Raw genomic sequence first — 24,047 nt, 5'->3', positions numbered from 1 at the left:
CAAATTGTGAAAATCCCCTTGTTATTTTCCTTGCTGACAAAAGGCAGACAAGTTATCTGAAGTTTTTCACAAACCAATTTCCCTCACACCAATGAGCTATTTAAACAATAAAGACTCTTACAGTTGGAGAACCGACCTACCCTCCGCAAAACCCAAAACGTCAAAATGACAGATTTACTCCACCAAACTTCAGACTCAATAACATTTGTGCATCACCTACCTGGAACTTTATTTTTTTTTTTAGCACCCCCACCCCAATACCCAATTTTTATTGTAGAAAGTATTGTTAAAAAAAAATAAAAAAAAAATTAGACATGTTTCACATTTACATACAGTTTTGACATATTGCGCCTTACTTAAGAAAGTACTAGAATATTACATTTGGGGGGGGGAGGGGGTAGGTGGGAAACAAAACAAAAATAATGCACCTTTTCACCAGGTTTATTAACATTTACAAAGTATACAAAAGAAAACAAAAAAAACAAGTCCCTCCAGGAACTCATAAAAAGAACAAATGCTTAAAAAAAATACAATATATTCTTCTCAGGACAGTTTTCACAGAAAACAATCTTAGTGGATAGGAATCTGAGCCATCCTATACACTGCAGTGTCTGATACAAAAAGGTTCAAGATTCCCCTATTAATACTGTAATTAAACTTCTTTTCGGCAGGAGTGGAGTGAAAAAAATAATTTGGTGGTGATTGCAACATACAAAGTTCAACACATTCACTTAACATTCAATTCAGCTGCAACTGCATATATGCTTAACAGAGTTCATTGCCGGCAAATAGACATTAAGCATAATTATACGTCACAGCCTTGTCCATTATCAGAGCAAGGATACTCTGCCTCCTTGTAGAGGTCATGATTCTTCAGTACTGAATAGAATAACAGCATCATTAATACAAATTGACATGTTCAATGAATAACCCATAGCTTGCATGAGGGGATGTATGAAGGTGTAGTGTTTAAAAGGAAATTCGGAAGCTTGTAGGGTAACTTGTGGCGTGTAAGCAGCCAGTCCGTATCAAGGGAGATGAGGCAGGGGCATAGTGGTAATCAGAGCTGGAGACTAATGGACATTTTAGTTGTGTTTCAAAGGGTTGGTGTTTCAAAGAGAAAACACCAAAAAACAAAAAAAAGATACCTTGAGGACAGTGCAAAATGGATGACAGGGGACAATAAAATTTGGAAAGAGGAACAACAAAAAAAAAAAGTCAGATGCTCCATCACAATTATGCTTCACTTGAATATTGCAAATTCACCAAGTTCCCCACTTCGAGCTGTATGCCACCAAAACACTGCGGCATTAGATAACAGTCCCAATACAAATGAACATACATATCTTAGGGTATTGTGAACGGAATAAATAAGAATACCACATTTGTCCTGGATCCTTAATAAGGAGTTCAGGTAAGCAAAGGCTCTTCAAGTCAAACAGATCTGAAGATCATGGGGTAGGGTAGTGTCCATCTGCACCTTTCCCAAAACTTGTTGGGGTGAAGGAAAGATTGAGGGCCTCACAGAAGCCATATTAAAAAGCAAAACAGATTGTCCTCAACAGTTTGTTGCCTCTCCTGAAACAAAACGGTGGTTTAGATCAGGATCTATTAGAGGTGGGGTCCATTGATGCCAGGATGGTAAAAGGCACAGTTATTTTCATAGCGGCAGTTTCCCTTCATCATGAAATGTCGACACACAGGGCGACCAGACATGTCTGCAATGGACAAAAAAAAAAATGAATTGTTAAAAGGGTGTATGATACCTGAAGTTACGTATCTTGTCCTTCCTCTATCTTACATCACCCAAAACAGTCACAATAAAGAAGTACTACCTTGAACATGGATACTGAGTGCTACTGAATGGAAATCACATGCAGCAAAAAAAGAATGCCTTTTTACCTCCATGGCCATGCCCTCTATGGTCTCCATGTCCTCTATGTTCGCCTCTGTGGCCTCTATGTTCTCCATGGCCTCTGTGTTCCCCTCCATGTTCCCTATGCTCTCCTCCATGACCCCGGTGTTCTGGTCCATGTCCCATACCATGAGGCCCGTTTCTTCCTCCTCCAGGAGGTCCTCTGTCGCCTCCCCGGCCACCCCTACCTCTGTAGCCTTGTTCTCCTCCTCTGCCTCCTCTGTTTCTGTGAAAGGGGGGTGGAGGAGGGCCTCTGTCCCCTCCTCTCATGCCACCTCCACCATGGGGCCCTCCACCTCTCATGTTTTCATTAGGTGGAGGTTCCCAATAACCATCCCGTTGCGGAGGTGGAGGCCCCATCATGCGAGGGCCACCTGGGGGACCATGTGGACCCGGACCTGAAACAAAATGAAGGGCAATACATTTTAAATCTAAATGTTGTTTGCAACTTTGCCAAAAGCATGTCATTCCTCTGCTTCTCCACTACTACTGGCTGCTGGTGTAAAGGATTCCAAATCTTCATGCCTCATTCATGGATATTGCAAACCCTTCACTGTAATTCTCCTTGAGCTTAGATCAAGCACCTGCCAAGCCTTTCATAATCTGGGTAGCACGGTGGTGACCAAGTGTTATCGGAAGAATATAAATCTTTGCCAATAAAGCACCATTTCTGCAGAGGGCTATGGTGACTTTCACTCATGGGACAGCAGATTGCAGAATGTGAAATTGTATTGGAAATTCTAATCTATCTACAAATCACATGAACAAGCTGTTAAAGCAGATATGAGTTTTATTTGGCCAATTATTACTTTTGCAATGTGTTGGACCATACAAAATTAAGTACCTGGAAAGGGTCCGGGAGGGCCAGGAGGGGGGTAGTTTTGAGGTGGTGGATGGTGAGGAGGTGGTGGCTGCTGTTGTGGATTCTTTGGAGCAGGGGGTGGAAAACCATTATTGGCAGGCAATGGCACCAACAATCCTTGTGCAGCTGAAAGAAATATTGAAAATGGTTAACCTAAGACAAAGATTTTAGACAGCATACATAATGTAGAAACATACATTATATTCTCACAGAAAAAGGACAGAATCTAGAAGTGTAACTATGCTTCTATTACTTACGGGGCCCTGGCGGCGCCTGGTTCTGAGTTTGATTCTGTAAGGTTCCCAGCAGCTGTTTGATCTTATCGGAGAAATCTGGCTGCTTCATTAGGTCTTCCGGTTTTGCATTACCCTGTGCTCCCTAAAGGAAAGAAGAAGAATACACAAAGTGAGATTTGGTGGTGTCCAAGGTGAATGTAAGTACTTTTACTTTATCTACTTTAAGACAAAAGTGTTGGGACGACATGGGAACTGAAAACAATCTGCGGTCCTTCTCTTGTACTTACCATTATTGATGTAAGGATCTCCTGCATAGTGCCTGGCAAAGCATTGGGCTGTGTTTTTGTATTTCCCATGCTGCCCATCAGGTTGGCAAGGACTGGGGGCAGCTTTGCACCACTTCCTATGTCTGGTGACTGGGATGCCCCACTCTGGTCCATGGGTTCGACATACACACCATCATCCATGTTGCATTCCTACAAAGTAACACATGACACATAGGAAATTAAATATTCCAGCCTCTGAAATGTGAGCTATAGCACAGATGGAGGGATTGGGCCGATTTGTTATACAGTGTAGGTTTAGATGCATAGTGGAATGAGCCTGGTCTTTAATGTACTGCTTTATGGTCATTTTAAGAATGACCATTGTGAAACCCCCTCCCGGAGAAGGCTGAAGATGCCCATTAGCCCTATAGAAATCTAATTATCTGTGTAATCAATCTGTGTGGGTTCATTTGTTTTCTGTTTTTTCCCTTACCTCATCCAAAGGTATAAGTTTAGGTGGTGATGGCTCATATGGCTCAGGATCAGGCTCATGTGGAGTGTCAGGAACGCTGTACCAAGAGTAAAATAAAGATATCAATTACAAACAGAAACCATAACAAATTGAGTAGTCTCGTTAAAGCTGCATATTATGCTCACCTCTCCTTGGAAAGAAAGATTTCTTGCAGAATGCCCATCTCCCGCTCTGCCTGAGTGTGTTTTTCTGTGCTGTTGCTACCAACTTGTACAAGGGCTCCTGGGAGGAAAAGGGGTCGTGGGGGATACCAAGGAATAGTTTCCTCCATAGCGTCATGACTAAGCCGGCGAGCTGTCTGGAAAGCCTGTCGGTCCTTAAGCATCTCTTGCTTGGCTGCTTCTCCGAAATCCTTAATCTTATTTACATTAACTGACGAGGGAAAGCAGGAAGAAGGAAAGGAATGTTAGGGGCCACTTTTAAAGTTTTGTCTCCCCAACAAAGAAACCCCCTTACATACTTGTGGATTTTAAAGTACAAGATCAGTGGTAATTGGTTCCTGTATATGTACCATAATTACAACATGGGCTACAGGATTCATAACTGCTATTCTACAATCGTGATTAATAGACCATAAGGTACAGAGACAAAAAGTAGTAACTCTCACCTCTCTCAGTCTCATCCAACTCAAAGTAGAAGTACTCCCTAAGACGACTCTCCTCTTGCCAGGTGACAGTTTTCTTCTTTTTCCCTTTCTTGGTAAGTTGGGGAGCCTCTGCTTCAGTGGGTTTAACTTCAGAAGATGCAGGAGCAGGAGGGGCAGATGCTGCAATGAAGCAAAGAAATATGGAACAGATTAAAATTGTGTATCTGCCAACAATGTATTTGTAGAAGACGCTTACAGAGAAGTTGACGGGTATTGTACCAAGATTGTCCTTTACATTTAAAAGTGATGACAGAGTAAGAGGAAACAAAACAAATCATATAAAATAGTTGTGCAGTAGGATACACATACTTTCCATAGGTTCGGGAAGTTCAATGGCAGGTACTGGGGTTCCTGGTCTCTCCACTTCCATGGTTTCTACTGGAGGTTCAGCCTCTGGAGATAACGGTTTGGTGATATTGTTGGTATCACCTGGAGTCTTGCTGTCAAAAGGACTTGACTGCAGGAACATAAGAGACATTCTGTTATAAATATGATACAAGTTCTCATCCAAAGTGTCTTTTATATAAAGTTAGCTAGAAATTTTTTCAGGATATTTTAGCAGATGTGAATTCTCTGACCTTGTTACTGGTGGGAGAAACCGCTTTCTTTTTCTTTTTAATCTTCAGTCCAGTAATGGGGGCAGAATTCAGTGCGTCCAAAAATCCCAAGCTCTCCATGGCTATGTTGATAAAAATTCAACAGTTAAAAACAGTTAGATTATCAGCACAGATAAGAGGAACTGTGCCAGGGGACAGAAAAGACATCAAAATATACATGGGGTGGCTTGAGAAAGTTAGATAAAAGGATTGAGGTGGGTCATTTGGTGCAGGAAAACATGGACAAATAGATATTGATTTGCTTTATTGTGAGAATTACGTACAGTGCAGGGGGTGAAAACTGGTGAATCAGATAGGGTGACGAAGAAATGAAAGACAGGAATGTGTAATAGCAAGCATTGCTGGAAAGAGGAAAAAGTTTGGAAAGCAACAGAATGTAAAATGCATAAAGCAGAGCTGCTACTCACGTTGTGGTGGAATGATCTTGACTTTGATCTCTTTGTTAGTATTTGGAGTTGTGTTGAGTGGTTTATATTTCTTTTCAGCAGGAGCTGCATCAGTGGTTACTGGAATTGAGCTGTGGAGAAAGAATTGCTGAAGTAAGCTTCAAGATTTCCTTATGGAGTACTTATCGTAATTAACTTCTAAACATAGTTATTAATGTTGTAGATAGCATCAGATATAGAGGACAATAAACAATGCACTACAATTAACCCCTTATGACCGGAGGGCGTACTATTACGTCCTTTTAAAAGCGGCTCTAAACGCCGCAGGGCGTAATAGTACGCCCTCCGGTTTTTAGTAACTCACCCGGTCACCGGCGGTCCCACGCCGGCGATCGCGGTTGGGGGGACTCCCAGGGAGCCCCCCCGCGGCACATCTTCCTCCTCTGGTCCCTCCCGGTCATGTGAGAGTGAGGTCCTTGCGAGGACCTCACAATCACATGGCCGGGATAGCTGGCTTCTGTATTGCCAGCAGGGGGACCAACTGTAATGACAGTTGGTCCCCCTGCTGGCTGGAAATAAAATTTTAATAAGTTAAACAAGTGTAAAAAAAAAAAATATATATACTTAGATCATATATATATATATATTCTATATATATGATCTAAGTCCAGTATATATATACACATATACATACACACACATACACCGTCTAGGTGTATTTTAATATTAATATGTATATAATTATATATATATATATATATATATATATATATATTAATATCAAATTACACGTAGACGGATACTGATTAAATATATATATATAATTATTGTTATATATATATATATTTATAAATAATATAAAAATAAATAAATATGTAAATACGTAAAAAAAATAATTAAAAATAAAATATAAAAAAATATATAGATGTGTTTTATTTCGTTCTAACTGTATTGTGATAATATATATATATTTATATCAAAATACACGTAGAACGAAATAATATATATATACGTATATATCACTATATATATATACACACCTATATATAAATAAAAATATAAAAAAAAAATATATATATATATATATATACACATATGTATATATATATACACATATATTAATTCTACACATATATTTATGTAATAATTTTACATAATTAGGTATCCTAATTAATTACAATTAGCGGGACCTGCCTGTCCACCCATGCCGAAAGTATAGGGAATTTAATTTGCTAGCACTATATTTAACCCTATAACTTTCCAAGACACCATAAAACCTGTACATGGGGGGTACGGTTTTACTCGGGAGACTTCGCTGAACACAAATATTAGTGTTTCAAAACAGTAAAATGTATTACAACCATGATATCGCCAGTAAAAGTGACGGTTTTTGCATTTTTCACGCACCAACAGCACTTACACGGACGATATTATTGCTGCAATACTTTTTACTGTTTTGAAACACAAATATTTGTGTTCAGCGAAGTCTCCCGAGTACAACAGTACCCCTCATGTACAGGTTTTATGGTGTTTTCAAAAATTACAGCGTCAAATATAAGGCTTGTGTTTAATTTTTTTCACATTAAAATTCGCCAGATTGCTTACGTTGCCTTTATGACCCTATGGTAGCCCAAGAATGAAAATTACCCCTATGATGGCATACCATTTGCAATAGTAGACAACCAAAGGTATTGCAAATGGGGTATGTCCAGTCTTTTTTAGTAGCCACTTAGTCACAAACACTGGCCGAAATTGGCGTTTTTTGCATTTTTCACACACAAACAAATACTAACGCTAACTTTGGCCAGTGTTTGTGACCAAATGGCTACTAAAAAAGACTGGACATCCCTTATTTGCAATACCTTGGGTCGTCTACTATTGCAAATGGCATGCCATTATGGGTGTAAATTTATTTCCTGGGCTACTATACAGTCTCAAAGGCAACGTGACCAATCTGGCGAATTTCAATTTCAAATGTAACACGCTATATTTGACCCTGTAACTTCCCAAAACACCATAAAACCTGTACATAGGGGGTACCGTTTTACACGTAAGACTTTGCTGAATACAAATATGTGTATTTTATTGCAGTAAAAGCAAACAGTATTAGGACATTGACAGTTAAAATGTCATGTAGAACGAAAAAATTTTAAAAAAAATCGTATTTTCTCATATTAAATTATGTTTCATAGCTAAATATTTGATATTAAATGAAAGCCCTGTTTCCCCTGAATAAAATGATATATAATAAGGGGGGGTGCATTTAATACGAAAGAGGTGAATTACGGTTGGACAGACATATAGCGCAAATGCCAGGTTTTGTTTCGTTCACAACTTGTACATTTGGCTGCGGTGTTAAGGGGTTAACATTGCATTCAGAACAATTCTGTTCTTCTGAAGCGGTCAAAAATGTATTTTCTTCCCCAACAGACCTAATACATAATATCTCCCAGGGACCGTTATGGCTGGGTTTGGGGAAATTCTCTGTAATATAGGCTGGCTTCCTACCTCTGCCTCTTCACAGGGATTGGCTTCAAGTATTTGTCCGATATGACTGGAATGGGTGGTGGTTTCTTGGCTGGAGCAAGGGATGGGGCTTCTACTTCCAGACCTAAGAGACAAAAGACAAACAGATTTAACGGCTTAGAAATGAGGGAGAATATATTTATTAGCAAATGTTTGCTAAACTGCACGCTTATTAGCTCACCTGTGGATCTGAACTTGGCGTGGCTGGGGGCTGTAGTGCGTGGAGCCTTGGGCTTCTCTCTTTTTTTATCTCCTTGATCCTCTACTCTAGATTCAGCCTTGGCCTCTGTGTTCTTGTCAGGCACGGGTGACCTGCCTTTGGAGTCATCTTTCTTCTTTTTCTTGTCCTTCTCTGTAGGCGATGGGAAAGTAATGGGTTAAAACAAAACAATACAAAGCAGCCTTGTTGCCTTTGAGTTGCATTGAGCACTTTAATTTTACAAGTTTATCTATGACAACTTACAAAATAAGAAAATCAGACATTCGACAACTTACCAGGAATCAGTATATTGCTCTGGGACCTGATAACAGCCATCCAATCACAAACTAGAATTCCAGCTAACTTCCGAAGCTCTGGAAGAAAGTATACAAGGAGACAAAATGTAAAACCATTTAGATGGAAAGATCGGACACAATTTATCAATTACATGAGAATGAATATGCTACCCAATCTTACCTTCATCCTCGCTAGTCTTGCTGAGCTGTTTTACAAGCTTGGCTGTATTATTCTGAAATGAAAGAAAGCTCAGTGTTAGAACATTTAACTCTTGTCCATCAGAAGACAAGCCTCAGAAACATAGCTAACTGGTGGTGATATAGTATAGAAAGAAGACTTAAGTTACCTGTTTGAGGTGGTCCACAGTGAGTGGCAAATGCTGAAGGGTGAGAAGAATCTGGTGCAGGAGTGGGCTGTTGTTATTGGTTCGGGCATAAGTTAGCCAGTTATTAAGTAGCCTGTATCCTCCAACACGGATAAACCTGTGGGATGTGGGAGGTTAAATATGCCTGTTTTCCTGTTCAAAGCTAGAAGATTTATGCATGTTTAATATCATTTGTTTTAACATAAATATAGTACAACTCACTTGGATAGAACCTCAGGAGCATGTGTTTGGAGTACGACATTCAAATAGACGCAGCGGTTCACCATCTTTCGGGACTCTTTCATGAGACTATAAGATAAAGGAGATGAAGAACATGAGTCATAGAAGTGGATTAAGTGTATTAGAAGAAATCAAAAGGGAGGTGGGGTGTGGAGGAGAGAAAGGTATGTAAGTTACAACAGAATACATTAAGCAATCTAAATAATGAGGCCAATTTTGAAGTAAATGAAAACCAAAATAGTAACTCTTATTGTTGTTAGGGCCTTGGCGGCAACAAAGAACAGATTTTCTGAATGTGGCTTTTGAAATACGTTAACCAGTTTTAATCATGTGGCTTGGAATTTGACTTAATCTGTTCTATGGTAAAATATGGCTATCACAACAAAAACAAATACATGACATTTTACAGACAACGAAAACACCTACGTGAAAATCTTTGTCATTCCATCAAGAGCCTTGACTTCCCCATCTTGTCCCAAATAACTATCCAACCCCTTAAGAAGCTCAAGGGGGTCTACAGGTCCTGGGCCCATGGCAGCAGGGTTCTGGAAAGAATAATTATGGTGGAAAAAGTTAGACAGATGTAGACAGGTGGAAAAGACAGTTACTAGAAAAGGGAAAGGAAATAATTATAGTAATTTAGAAACACGACACAGGGGATCTCGCCAATAATTTATAAAGTTTTAACAACTAGAGAGAGTCAAATAATGTGACGTGTCCCCATGAGCCTGGTATAAGAATCTAGTAAAAGCTCTTGAAAATTCCCCACACCTGTTTTAGCCTGAAGTACCAAGTCAAACATGTGACTGCCAAAGACCTTTCATTACAGGTTTATAGCAGAGTACCTTTAAGCACCATACATTGTGTGCTCTGTAAAACTCAAAGCTGCAGAGACTATAGGTGTAATCACAGGGTTAATTTTGGGTATACATTATTTCAGACCCATTGGCGTGTAATTACAGTTTTTTTGGTACAAATTATGCGGTCCTTAAAGACAATTCCATCATGGAATGCCTGCATTTAGTGACAGTAGCTAATGTGTATTCCATGTGAGCAGAGGATATGCATGGGGCAGATAACTGTATTAATCTCTACATGGTCACTTTGGTGAAATGAAACGTTATGGGAAGATTCAGCTGAGAAAACATTTCAGTCATAGAACAACTGGTACAAAACGGCAATATATAATTTTTCATAAAATGTCAATATTTCAACACACAGGTCTGGAAATGAAACTGCAGAGAAACCTTTTTTGTGTAGAGGGAGTTGTATTTAAAAATAAATAAGGTAACAAGAAGGTAGAAGTGTAAAAAAAGTCCTTGTGGTATGACACAAAATAGTCACAAATGTTTTCTGCAACATCAAGAAAGAGCTTTATCTGCTCTGAGATTGCACAGCATTGAGAGCAGAGCTTTGAGTGTCTCCAGACTAGAGGCTGTTGGGGAGGGGGGAGACTGTGTGACAGGATGGAATGAAGTCCCTCTCCCTCTGTAGCCAGTGACACAGACACACTGCTTTCATGCAGTACAGATTCCTCTGAGACTCAAACAGACAAGGAAAATATGAAGGCTGTTCTTTTAGCACGCATGACACAGCTTTGAAACACTCAGAAAGTGTCTACTCTTTGAATAATTTGTTTTGAGCAGCAGACACACCGTGATGGCTGGTTTAAAATAAATGAAAACAGATAGAAAAGGCATGTGTATGTTTATGGTTATAAACACTGATATATTATAAGCTCCATATTAGGCACTCAAGAGAATGTATAGTGGTTGGTTGTACTTGTTTATAAATGGTTGAAGTGATAGCCCTGTCACAAGGAGGCCAAAAAAAGCCAATTAACCCTCATAGTGACATGAGATATGCGTGACTTACCCCTTAATTTAGTAAAGTGTACTTTAAAAGTCAATGAAAATATTAAATAAAATAGGTTATGCTATATGCACTCTAAGATGGCAGTAAGTTTGATAGAATATAAAAAGCAATATTACACTATATTTGAACATTATACGGCAGATGCTCACTTTTTCACGTTGGACAAAATTGGTTTACAAACCCACTAAAAATATTTATGTAGAATTGTACATAAATATATATATTACAAGAGCACTCCCAAGGACTTTAAAAGAATACATTCAAAATCAATTTTTAGATTTTGAACTTTGTTAGAAACTGAAACATTGAAATATTTAGTCTTATGCCCAACATCCTTGGAGTGCTGTTACTTTTGTTATATTATCAGTTTTGTCGATTTTAGCAGCAGGCACGAAGTTAACTCTTAGATCCTCAAGTATAAGATGTTTGTTTTCTCTCTGTGTGTATACATATATATAGTAAACATGCATACATAGATACAAAGACTTATGTGGCATGTACACCAGCTGTTGTAAGCCCTTTACGTATGTATTTTGAAATTGGAAATATGCATATGCTTTGTTTCCATGCACACAAAAACCAGACATGTTTATATATTGCAATGCACCCATACATATACAAGATTTATACAATGAGCTTGTTCACGCACACAATTAAGGATTCATATGTACAAGTGGAATAAACACAGATGTATGAAAAGTAGATTAAAATAAATGAAACGTGTTTAAGGAATGTATTTCTAGAATGTGATGTGTACAAATACACAGATATAAAATATATATATTAATATTATGTATGTGGGTGCTTTCTTACCAGCCCATGAACATTTGTGCACAGGAACCAGGTCTGTGTAACTCCCTCTAGGCCATTCCTTAAGACCAATGGAGATAGTTGGACCCCAGTAAACTAAAACTGCTCACATGTATTGACATGAAGTGTCCACACACAATGCCAAAGACGATCCCACAGGTAACAAAAAGGACCATAAAGCATAAATGCTTTTTTTATGCGGCCAAAAGCCTGCACTGAGCATATATGAGGTTACCCAGTATACTATATTCCACACTGAACAAGAAGAGCATCTGCATATAATGCCCTATAAATGATTAGTTCAGATGAAATTTCCTGAAACTGAATTTAAAAAAAAATTTAAGTTCTAAAAATATGTGCAGAAAAAAAAAAAAGGAAGGGGGTGAAAATCTCTTTACACATGGAAAGCAGATTACAGTCTGAGAAAATCTAAAATTACTGACAAGGCCGTTAATAAAAGATATATATTTTTTTAAATAATTAATAGATCAAATAAAAAGAAAATGATGTAAGAGAATTTGATTGCAACTTAATTTGAAAGGAGTTAAAATATGGTGCAGCCGGACTGTTGGCTCAGCTATAAAGTCACAAATGTATATGACTTGGTCGTGTGCAGACACCCATTGTACAGCGCTGCGGAATTTGTAGGCGCTATATAAATAATAATAAAAGGTTATAAATTTTAAGATTGTTTTATCACTCTAATTACCAGCTCTAAAATGTATTTATGTTTAGAAATAACATTAAATATTAACATTTATCTTTGAATGACAAGCAAAACTGTGTAATTCAGAATTGCAGGCAAAAGAGAATTTGTCATTCACTAATTGTACGAAATAAAAAATGTACACAATTTAACATATAAATTAACAAAAATAAATAAAAATGCCTAAATAAGAAAAAATATCACTGCCAAGAATACAATTTAGTAAGTATGCTAAATAAAAGGAGATTGGACATGCATGTTAAAACAAAACCTAAAAAAAAAAAAAAGACGATAAAGAATTGAGAGAGTAATGAAATGTATTAAATACACATCTGAATATTTAGAAATATGACTGCATATCACCCACTCAATATAGTTTAAAACGTACTTTAATAAAAAAAAATAGAAAGGCTTCTCTGCATTTACTCTGTAAATAGGTACGTGGCAAATTTAAATAGATTTTCTACTCTGAAAATAGGTACCTGTCAAGTTTAAATAGATTTTTAAGCAGACAATATAGAATGTGAATTAACTGTATTTTGTAATTTTATGTTGAAACCAGGAATGTAACTTGCTTGCGTTAAATGTTTTGTGTGCACATATACTAAACACACATGCACAACTATAAATTCGTAAGTTTCACATAAACGTATAAAGAATCATGGCTTCACATTATAAATGATCAAAGTGTTCAGTAACCACAAAATGACTAACATAAAGGGAGCAGTGGGCGGTGGCGTGAAATTAATTCAGTAAACGCTCGCTTGTATTGCTTTGCCTCTTACATTCCTCCCCCACACCTAGTTCAGAAGTCTGACTGAACTGGTAAAGCAGACGTAGTCAAAAGAGAAAGGGCGTTAGCATGTGTTGAGCTAATGTCCAACCCTACTTCGAGGCTTGTCTTTGTTGAGCTGAAAACAAAGGAGGAGGAGTAAATAGAAGCCATTTTGGAGCTGGAACGTGGTAGACTAAAACAACAAGCGAGGCAGCCATTTTGGAGAACTGATCTCTTATGTTTTTTCATCTGGAACTATCCTGTATGGAAATCTAAAAAGGAATTAAAGCAGTACCTGTGCTATTCTGAAGGAAAAAAAAACCAAAAAAGCAATATAATTTAAAAAAATATATATATATATAAAAAATATATGGTACATGATCGAACACTGCTAACATTAATTCTTACTACACATTAAGGAAACTAAATTATATGGATAATTGCGATTTATGGGAAAAAAACAAAAAACAAGGATGTGCAATGGCAAATAGGAATTTATGAAATGCCAAGCATGGTTAAAACAGGGTTCTTTTTAAAGTTTATAAAAAAACACATACAATACAGGTAGACACTAAATATCACGCTTGTATAGCTGAAATAAGCATTAAATGCAATTTTAGGTTGATACATTAAGTTTGCGCAAGGGCACAATAATATTTCAAATGGAAGAAGCAATCTTTATTGATAGATTGCATGCAAGCTTCCCAGGGAATACGTGCCAGAAGTGGAAATACACGACTCCGTTGCTGTGTAAACAATTAATTCCTTGAGGAGGCTAAAAAAGACAATTACTACAGTAATGGGGATGAATAGGAAGATTAATCAGTACGGGGAATTAAAAACTGCCAGAAATATTGTTCGCAAGACAAAAAAAAAAAAAGTTTAAAAACCTCCCTGATCTTCTCTGGATCCCTTACCACAGTACATTCATCCTGCTTGATCACAAAATACCTCTGAAATTCCTGGGTTTTCATATGCTTGCTGCAGAATGTGCCACTCCACTCCCTGCAATCTTTATGTACAGATTGCTCATGGTTCTTTTATCCTGTACACAGAAGCTAAATGTGCCCCCCAACAATCACAGATCATACAACACGCTTCACCGAATACCGTCTCCCACACAGAGATTGAGCGTGTGCTTTATCAAAAAAGCCCCCCCAAAACGTCATCTCTGGTGTGGGAGCTCATGATCCTATGTACCTAAAAAACAAGAGAATAAGAAATGTATAGTTTATGAATCCCTTCCTTTGCAATTCATCCATAGCAACTAATTTTGATACGCAACTATTACAACGCAGATCTTGATGGATCCACTTTTAAGACAACCGATTACACCGGTCATTTATCCGAATTAATGCACATGCCAAAGTTATATGTCAGGTGAATAGGTTTCTCTGCAGTTTTAGTCCTCCCTTGATTTCATAATAATGTGCCATGAAATTACAGACATCAACTATAAAAGTCCATATGGATTGGTATGGACGGTTAAAAAAAAAATTGGAAAAATAAAGAAATGTCTGAAATTAGCTGCACCAGTTGTGGGTGTTTGTTTTAGATATACATATATGATGGGAAAGGGGGTAGTTGGATTTTTTTTTTCTTTTTTCCAAGGTTGGTTCAAATAGAAACACTTACTATCCAAAATTCTCCTTCAGCGCTTCGTACGTAGGAATTGGGCTAAAAATTAGAAGAGAAAAGAAAAGAGGGGAGGGGGGGAGCTATATATCCTCTGTACAGTGGACAATGTGACTTGGCTCTATGACCACACAAAAAAGACTGTGGTGGCCATTTTAGGAAAGGGCGTATTTCATTCCTATTGCGAGGAAAGCTGTCCAACAGTTCCTACATGGAAGAACCGTAACACTGCATCCTTTAGAGTTGAGCACTAGTATATATACATATGAGAAATCTGAATTTTAAGAGGATATAAAGGTCTTTCCAAGGAAAGATTATATGTATATATTTTTTTATTATTATTATCACCAATTAAAGTAATACTACAACAGCTTCCCTGTTGGCCTCAGGGAGATTATTTATATAGCTCTCTAAATATATATATTATAAAACCCAAGTCAGATTACAGGAGGAGAAAGGGGGGGGAGATGTATGCTGAAGGTGTATGAAGAGGTTTCCTTTATGCCATATTGATCTTGAACTCTCATCCAAAAAAAACACAACAGGTCGCTTCTTGGGGATCTCAGGTCATTAAATCGTTAACTATTGTCCAGTGACTGTGGCGACGTGGAGAGCCCAGTGAATTCGTTGCAGTCAGCAAGGGGACCTGAGAAAATAAATAGGAGAAAAGGTTAAAATACAATCAGACAACAGGGGAGATGATGGCGGCTGGGAGGGAGAGGGCACAGAACAAGGACATCATGGCGGGGCCTGAAGGACACAGCAGGGTGGGGGAGGGGGTGGCATGGCGGACAGGAGCACGGAGAGACTAACTACACTTACCTGATGGCTGAGCCTGGAATGGCGGCCGCGACAACAGCTCCAGATTATATAGCTTCGGTTACGTCAGGTCTGGGCGGGGCCTGGACATCAGGGAAGGACGGGAGCTACAGCAGGAAGGTGGGCGGAGTCTGGGATGCGAGGCGGAAGGAGAAGAGGGTAGAAGGCGAGAGAAGGTTGGCAACAGGTGACGTCACGCTGCCCTCGGCCAATGGGGTGTCGAGAAAGTGTTGTAACGGCGTCTCGAGTTAACCGCCCCTCCCCCACCCTCTACCGCCGCGTGAGAGGACAATAAAACGATAAAAGTAATAGGAATTCTAAAGATGATAATTCGGTTCGTCTAAGTCGCCCAAAAAAGCGCCTTTACGGTGGCGGGACAGACCGAGTGTCAATTTGCTCGGCAGTTACGCAGTCACGAGGGGAAAAAAAATAAAAAATCCCCCACCCCCAACGCAAATGTAGCCTTACGCCGTGACGTCACGGGTCACGCGACCCGACGGTTTCATGGAGTCACGTGGGACCCCGAGACGATTTTACGATTACTTTTTAATATTTTATAATTGCTTCAACCAGAACCAAATAATATCTCCGAAGTTAATATTATGGCCCAAAAAAGTTATTTTTTTTTTAAATAAATGTTTTGTATTTTGAAAAACTTTATTAGCAACTGCTTCAGACACACTACTTGGCATTCCATGTTTTAAATAAAACTTTATTTGGTAGGTTTCCTGTGAACATCAGTGCTTGCTGAGCTGACTACATTTCCCGTGATGCTCAGCTTGCGTGTGTAATTTAGATGGGATTTAAGAGCATCACGGGAAATGTAGTCCTCGCCTCTGACAAAGGCTATTCTTGCCTGACATGACGGATATTACAATATGATATGCGGCGAATCAGCTAAATTGTCGATAAATCGATTTTTCTTCACTCGGGGATTTAGTCATTTCAATTTATGATGGAACCGTTTCTATGGAGAAAAGGGAGTAGCGTGATTTTGTACTGTGTGTTTGTTCATAAAGTTTATTGAAAAAAAAGTTTCCTTTTTATTTCTTGATTGGCTCCAGATGGTGTGACGTAGGACCTGTCTTTTTCTCCTTGCTGCGATTTCCTTTACCAAGATGGCGGCCTCCTTTGGCAGGTTGTTCGTGGCTGGGATTAAAGGAGGGTTTGGGAGCAAGGTAATGAGATCAGTGAGGGAACCAGGGCAGCTGGTAATATGGAGGGCAGCCTGGTAATATGGTGTGAGGGGAATGGAGGGCAGCCTGGTAACATGGTGTGAGGGGAATGGAGGGCAGCCTGGTAACATGGTGTGAGGGGAATGGAGGGCAGCCTGGTAACATGGTGTGAGGGGAATGGAGGGCAGCCTGGTAATATGGTGTGAGGGGAATGGAGGGCAGCCTGGTAATATGGTGTGAGGGGAATGGAGGGCAGCCTGGTAACATGGTGTGAGGGGAATGGAGGGCAGCCTGGTAATATGGTGTGAGGGGAATGGAGGGCAGCCTGGTAATATGGTGTGAGGGGAATGGAGGGCAGCCTGGTAATATGGTGTGAGGGGAATGGAGGGCAGCCTGGTAACATGGTGTGAGGGGAATGGAGGGCAGCCTGGTAATATGGTGTGAGGGGAATGGAGGGCAGCCTGGTAACATGGTGTGAGGGGAATGGAGGGCAGCCTGGTAACATGGTGTGAGGGGAATGGAGGGCAGCCTGGTAATATGGTGTGAGGGGAATGGAGGGCAGCCTGGTAACATGGTGTGAGGGGAATGGAGGGCAGCCTGGTAATATGGTGTGAGGGGAATGGAGGGCAGCCTGGTAATATGGTGTGAGGGGAATGGAGGGCAGCCTGGTAACATGGTGTGAGGGGAATGGAGGGCAGCCTGGTAATATGGTGTGAGGGGAATGGAGGGCAGCCTGGTAACATGGTGTGAGGGGAATGGAGGGCAGCCTGGTAATATGGTGTGAGGGGAATGGAGGGCAGCCTGGTAATATGGTGTGAGGGGAATGGAGGGCAGCCTGGTAACATGGTGTGAGGGGAATGGAGGGCAGCCTGGTAATATGGTGTGAGGGGAATGGAGGGCAGCCTGGTAACATGGTGTGAGGGGAATGGAGGGCAGCCTGGGAATATGGTGTGAGGGGAATGGAGGGCAGCCTGGTAATATGGTGTGAGGGGAATGGAGGGCAGCCTGGTAACATGGTGTGAGGGGAATGGAGGGCAGCCTGGGAATATGGTGTGAGGGGAATGGAGGGCAGCCTGGTAACATGGTGTGAGGGGAATGGAGGGCAGCCTGGTAACATGGTGTGAGGGGAATGGAGGGCAGCCTGGGAATATGGTGTGAGGGGAATGGAGGGCAGCCTGGTGATATGGGGGGAAGCCTGGTAATATGGTGTGAGGGGAATGGAGGGCATCCTGGTAAAATGGGGGGCAGCCTGGTAATATGGTGTGAGAGCAACAGAGAGCAGCCTGGTAATATGGGGTGCAGCCTGGTAATATGGTGTGAGAGCAATGGAGGGCAGCCTGGTAATATGGGGGGCAGCCTGGTAATATGGTGTGAGGGGAATGGAGGGCAGCCTGGTAATATGGTGTGAGGGAACTGGTGGGCAGCCTTGTAACATGGGGGGCAGCCTTGTAACATGGGGGGGCAGCCTTGTAACATGGGGGGGCAGCCTTGTAACATGGGGGGGGGGGCAGCCTTGTAACATGGGGGGGGGGGGCAGCCTTGTAACATGGGGGGGGGGCAGCCTGGTAACATTGGGGGGCAGCCTGGTAACATTGGGGGGCAGCCTGGTAACATTGGGGGGCAGCCTGGTAACATTGGGGGGCAGCCTGGTAACATGGAGGGCAGCTGGTAATATGGTGTGAGGGGAATGGAGGGCAGCCTGGTAATATGGGGGGCAGCCTGGTAATATGGGGGGCAGCCTGGTAATATGGTGTGAGGGGAATGGAGGGCAGCCTGGTAATATGGTGTGAGTGAACCAGGGCAGCTGGTAATATGGGGGGCAGCCTGGTAATATGGTGTGAGGGGAATGGAGGGCAGCCTGGTAATATGGTGTGAGGGGAATGGATGGCAGCCTGGTAATATGGTGTGAGGGGAATGGAGGGCAGCCTGGTAATATGGTGTGAGGGGAATGGAGAGCAGCCTGGTAATATGGTGTGAGGGGACTGGAGAAAAGGAAGAAAAGACTTGTAATAGTGTGAGGGGAATGGAGGACTGCCTGGTAATAGGATGTGAAGTGACTTGATGGAAGCAGGGCAGTGTATTTATAAGTTGTGACCCATTCACCTAAAATCCTAGCTCAATGTATAGACATAATTATTTGGAGACTGTAATTAATCACTGCCACGTCTTGCATTTAAAATGCTAAGACTGGGGTGGGGAACGTTCAGCACTCCAGATGTGGAGTACATCTCCCCTGATGCTTTGACAGCATTATTATGGGAAATGTAGACCACAATATCTGGAGTGTCAAATGCTGCCAATCCCTGTGCTAAGACATGGTCACCTATGCTTTTTGTTATCGTGGTTGGCTATATTTATTTATTTTTCCCAGCCTCCTGTCCTCAAACTGCCTGTGTTGGTTCGTCCTCTCACAACCCAGTCCGATCCGTTTGATGCAGTTGCCCGTTATAAGGATCAACCATGGGAGTACCTCATAAGTGAAGGTAAAGGATAATCTTTTAGCTGTTCCGTAAACCTGGGATCTGTTGCTTTACCTTTCCAAAAATTTGAAGGGTAATTTGTTAGGTTAGCTATATATCATCCATTAAAACAGTAGAACACCTGCTTGTATTTAAATGTTTTTAAATCAGTAAAAATGTAAACCATATCAAAGGGACATGCCATACACCTAAAGCACACACATAAGGCATACTTGTCTGGTTTCTGTGATTTTGCAGTTTATAAAAGAATCCAACACAAATCTTCACTTTTTTAACTGGGGCAGAAACACCTCCCCGGCTGTCTGATTGAACTTAGAATTAAATTGAAATGGCATGCTAGAACGTCACCCCCTTCTCCCACAGAGGCTTTTCTGATTGGAGTGTTCCCTGTCAGAGACCAATTGTTTTCATATATCCCCCATAGAAAACATGCAGAACAATTTGGTGGGATATCTATTAAATTGTTGTTGTGGTATTTATTTATTTTTTATATCAATGGTGTATTTCTTTAAAGGAGCACTCATACTCTCTCTATAGCAACCTCCGCTCATTGAGAAGGTGTTAGTGGGGGAAGAAAGTCAGGGTGCCAAAACAGTCCCCAAAAACCCCTCCCCATACCTAGCTTCCAAGCTGTTTGTTCGATGTGTAAGTATCTCTTTGCGTTCTCATCTTTTCAGAGTACCTGCAACGTTACGGTAACAAACCTGTCTGGGCTGATTACAGACGTAACCACAAGGGGCCCATCCCACCCCAGAAAACACGCAAGATGTGCATTGTGAGTTTATGGTGTTAACGCAGAGTATGTGGGACTGGGAAAGGAACTGAGATGACATTGATATGGATACACGATTCATAGTTGCTGACAGCGAGTGGGTTAATAAGTATTAAAATAGTAAATCAAATGAGAATGGGGAGTGCAGTGAAGGCTTAATAAGTATGTCAATTGGTCAACCCCTTTACTTGCAGATCCAAGCATTAATATTTTTAGTTTCATGTGCTTTGCAGAACTAAATTTAGCCCATTAAGCATACACTGTAGGAATGATTACCAGTCTCTAGAGCAAATCATTTCTCTGCCAAAAGCCACTAGTGTCTCAATGCCTGCAAGTGTGCTGAAAATGTCAGCTCATCCCCTCCTTCCAACCAGTAAAGGAAGTTTCAATGGGTGATGCCATAGGGAGGGAAGTGAGTGAATGAGCCTTCCTATCTCACTGTTAGCATTCCACAGGTTGATAAATACTTTCGTTAGAAATATGTAATAACTGTATTTATTGTTGTTTGGTCAGTTTTATCAAACACAGACGTTTTATTTTACCTTCTGTTGTCATTTTTCAAACAGTGTTTGGTGTGGAAGGGGTTAATAGTATAGTCTTGCTGCAAACTAGCATGGTAGAGGTTAATAGGTAGATGTTTCCTCTGTGCTGTCATGCATAGGGTTTAATTATGAACATTAATATGCTGGTTTTTGAAAGGGTCCGAGATAAATACGTAACTGTTTTCTGCTGTGAAAAGGGTTAAATCAAGTAAGTGATCTGGAGATAGGAACATTCAAACTGTAATTCTGTTGTGTACTTTCCCTCCTTTCAGAGGGGCGGAAAGGTCTGTGGAAACCCCTGTCCAATCTGCCGGGACCAGAAGCTTTCTGTGATTTACAGAGTGAGTATTGCTTCATTGTAACCTCTTCGTGTAACATATCTAAGCCCTCACACACCTTGCTTACACTCTAACCACTACAAGACATAGAAGTCAAATAGTATCAAACGTACAAACCGATCTAATTAAGCCTTATTTTTTCATTTGTACCTAGCAGATTGGGTCTCTGCTAACATTTCATTCTCTGTGTGAACTGATATGAAGATTACTTTGTAGTTTAGTAATGTTGTATGGTGCTAACAGGGTGGTTGGTTTTTATTCCTTCCCCGTAGAATGTGAAGTTGCTGCAGCAGTTCCTATGTCCACATACTGGGATAGTGCTTGATCCAACTAAGACAGGTGAGATTACTCTGCATAGACTTTCTAACTGCCACTCCATCACTGTCAGACAGCCTTGAGGACTATCTTACAACCACTCCACAGCCAGCCATGAGAGGGACTATCTTACAGCCACTCTACCACTATCAGCCAGCCATGAGAGGGACTATCTTACAGCCACTCTACCACTATCAGCCAGCCATGAGAGGGACTATCTTACAGCCACTCTACCACTATCAGCCAGCCATGAGAGGGACTATCTTACAGCCACTCTACCACTATCAGCCAGCCATGAGAGGGACTATCTTACAGCCACTCTACCACTATCAGCCAGCCATGAGAGGGACTATCTTACAGCCACTCTACCACTATCAGCCAGCCATGAGAGGGACTATCTTAGATCTTCCCCCTGTTTGTGTTCTCTCCTAGGTGTGTGCATGAAACAGCAGAAGGTCCTTATAAAAGTCATTACGGAAGCACAGGATCACGGTGAGTCACTGTGTGTTTAATGAAATGTTATGATATATATCTTTTCAATTATATGTACTGATTTTCATGATTTTTTTTTCTTAAGGAAACGCTCCCCTCCCCCCCCCCCCCCCACTTTTTTTTTTTTTATCTAGTTGAACATTCATGTTGGGTAAAATTCTGTTATCTGACCAATTGCTTCTCAATTTCTTTCAATATAGGAACACTTTATAGCTAGGAATACAAAGTTGTGTTCCTCAGCCCCCTCCCCTCCAGGAAGCGCCTTTAGTGACTGGTAGAGGCAGTCTTAATACTGCAATGTAAACATTAGTTTACACTTTATCTAAAGGGCGACAGGGACACTGCACCCAGACCACTTCAATGAGCTGAGGGGGTCTGGGTGCCTATAGTGTCACTTTAAATGTAAAAATTAGGGGAGAATTGTCCTTTTTAAAGAGAATCTGCCTTCAGAGGGAGAAGCAGTGAAGATCTGTCAGCGCCCTAATGACAGATGAGAAATATGCACAGAATTGACGTTAGGCAGTCCGGCAACTAGCCCCTGGCAAACAAGTGCCAATAAGTCTGGATGTCTAGTGTTTAAGCTTGAACCTACCACATGACCATTTCAAAATACACAAGTGGTTGGAGTAGCCCTTTAGATTAACTTTGCTTGACTCATTTACAGATTATTCCTACAATTGCAGTGTTATGCTTTATACTATACTTGACACTTGGATGTCACAAAATAAAATGTGTTTTCAAACAAGAATACTAGGTGGTGTACAGGGTGTTCTTAGGTCCTTCTGAGCTAGCTCCGGCACTCTGTATTTGGACCATTGATTCTCCGTCAGAACACTCCAAGAAGGAGTTAATCCTATAACCCACTGTCTGTTGCTTTGCCAGGTTTACTTCCTGTAAAGATGCCTCATGTAGATCTTTTCCATGAAGACTTCATAAATACCCACGGGGCAGTTTCCCACACTCCTGCTGCGCCATCTGGTCTCTGGTACTCGTGGTACGAATGGCAGGAGCCACCAGCCAAAGAGGTGACATTACTGAAGAAGCTTTACAGGCCGTACCTGAAAGAGATCACTGGAGGGGAATGAACATAGAAACTATCAATTTGTAACTTTAAATATTTAGTGTCAATAAACCTTTATTTGTATCAGCATGTTATTAATGCTAATCACAAAGAAAATTGTGGCTAGGTTTCTGCTAATGCAAAGGGCAAAGTTCCATAAGATATTTAGCCAGTATATTCCATTCATTACTTTAATCAATGGCGTATACAACTGGCGCCCTATCAATGTTTGTGAATCTAGTCCGCAATTGAATTCATTAATATATAAATGAGTCCTTTTGACTGATTACACAGACAATCCTGTACTTTACAGCTTCACTGATAGGATAACAGTACAGAATAAATGCATGTAAATTTCCATTTCTATATTGCTAGTACACGGTGGGTGACAATGTATTCTCTATAATGTTACAGCAAGAGACAGGAAAAATAAATCTAATTTATATGCAGATCCTTATTAACGCATCTCACAAACTGATAACCTTGTTAAATACTAGTATTCTGTGTCAAAACTCTTGCTGTTGTGGAATTATAAGGATCCCATTTGCGTAAAATAATTGGCTATCTAGGACTGGATTGTCTTCTAATCACCCCCGGTTTCTTTTTGGGTTTTATTAAAGCACAGTGCTCGTTCATAAAACCACAACTTGGCGTTCGCACTCTGTAAGGTGCAGCTAACTTTAGGGAGGACCAATCAGAGTCTCACAACTGATTAAGATCAGTGCTGGACTGAGCCAGCAACAAGCTATATAATCTGCAGGGAACTAGACTCATTCAGAATTTAAGTGTAATTCTGAAAACTGCCAGTAGATGGTTGCAGCATACCACCATCTACTGTGTTAAATACAGTAGAAGCCATTTCTAATTTCAGAATTGATTACCTTAAGGCAGTGGTTAGATTTATGGCTAAGAGGGGGTAGAGTTCCACTTAGTGTTGGGGTTAGCATTAGGCCTAATGTTGTGTTAGGGTTAAATTAGTTATAAGTGGTATGGTTGGTATAGCGTTAACAATCAAATTTAATGTAGATCCTAACCATATTAGCCATTTAACAATTAGGACTGATATGAATCTATGAGTTATTTTTGATTATTTGCATTAGATGTGTAAATTCTAAGCAAAAATGTGAAAATTAGGTTCCCCACCCCCGTTTAACATTTTATTCACAC

At 40.5% G+C, this 24,047-nt stretch overlaps 2 protein-coding genes across 2 annotated transcripts; one reads left to right on the top strand and one right to left on the bottom strand.

Annotated features, from left to right (window-relative positions):
* Window positions 1–425: 425 nt before the first annotated feature.
* On the bottom strand, window positions 426–16,043 carry PPP1R10 (protein phosphatase 1 regulatory subunit 10). The gene is made up of 20 exons (XM_063431327.1): window positions 15,710–16,043; window positions 14,888–15,533; window positions 9,513–9,631; window positions 9,069–9,155; window positions 8,829–8,964; window positions 8,663–8,714; window positions 8,482–8,559; window positions 8,168–8,338; window positions 7,969–8,071; window positions 5,482–5,591; window positions 5,036–5,136; window positions 4,767–4,914; window positions 4,419–4,577; window positions 3,937–4,183; window positions 3,773–3,848; window positions 3,301–3,489; window positions 3,035–3,155; window positions 2,760–2,903; window positions 1,903–2,313; window positions 426–1,718 (listed from the first exon to the last, which is right to left on the bottom strand). The coding sequence occupies exons 3-20, from the start codon at window positions 9,617–9,619 to the stop codon at window positions 1,612–1,614; spliced, it is 2,547 nt and encodes an 848-aa protein (XP_063287397.1). The 5' UTR covers window positions 9,620–9,631; window positions 14,888–15,533; window positions 15,710–16,043; the 3' UTR covers window positions 426–1,611.
* A 744-nt stretch (window positions 16,044–16,787) lies between these two features.
* On the top strand, window positions 16,788–23,337 carry MRPS18B (mitochondrial ribosomal protein S18B). Its single transcript, XM_063433238.1, has 7 exons — window positions 16,788–16,884; window positions 19,253–19,364; window positions 20,039–20,136; window positions 20,948–21,016; window positions 21,286–21,352; window positions 21,761–21,820; window positions 22,703–23,337. Exons 1-7 carry the CDS (start codon window positions 16,825–16,827, stop codon window positions 22,903–22,905), a joined length of 669 nt encoding a protein of 222 aa, XP_063289308.1. The 5' UTR covers window positions 16,788–16,824; the 3' UTR covers window positions 22,906–23,337.
* The last annotated feature ends 710 nt before the right edge of the window (window positions 23,338–24,047 follow it).

This window comes from Pelobates fuscus, chromosome 9 (assembly GCF_036172605.1).
Source record: "Pelobates fuscus isolate aPelFus1 chromosome 9, aPelFus1.pri, whole genome shotgun sequence".
Taxonomy (NCBI): Eukaryota; Metazoa; Chordata; class Amphibia; order Anura; family Pelobatidae; genus Pelobates; species Pelobates fuscus.
Note: the sequence above shows the minus strand (reverse complement) of the source record. Positions and strands in the feature narration are given on the sequence as shown.

Bases quoted from the DNA above. Each gene is read 5' to 3' on its own strand.
- PPP1R10 (XM_063431327.1), bottom strand. From the start codon at position 9,619: ATGGGCCCAGGACCTGTAGACCCCCTTGAGCTTCTTAAGGGGTTGGAT. The intron at 8,965-9,068 runs GTGAGTTGTACT...CACATCCCACAG, and splicing joins GCTCCTGAGGTTCTATCCAA to GTTTATCCGTGTTGGAGGAT. The intron at 8,339-8,481 runs GTAAGTTGTCGA...CATCGCCTACAG, and splicing joins GAGCAATATACTGATTCCTG to AGAAGGACAAGAAAAAGAAG.
- MRPS18B (XM_063433238.1), top strand. From the start codon at position 16,825: ATGGCGGCCTCCTTTGGCAGGTTGTTCGTGGCTGGGATTAAAGGAGGG. The intron at 21,353-21,760 runs GTGAGATTACTC...GTTCTCTCCTAG, and splicing joins GCTTGATCCAACTAAGACAG to GTGTGTGCATGAAACAGCAG. The intron at 21,821-22,702 runs GTGAGTCACTGT...TTGCTTTGCCAG, and splicing joins TACGGAAGCACAGGATCACG to GTTTACTTCCTGTAAAGATG.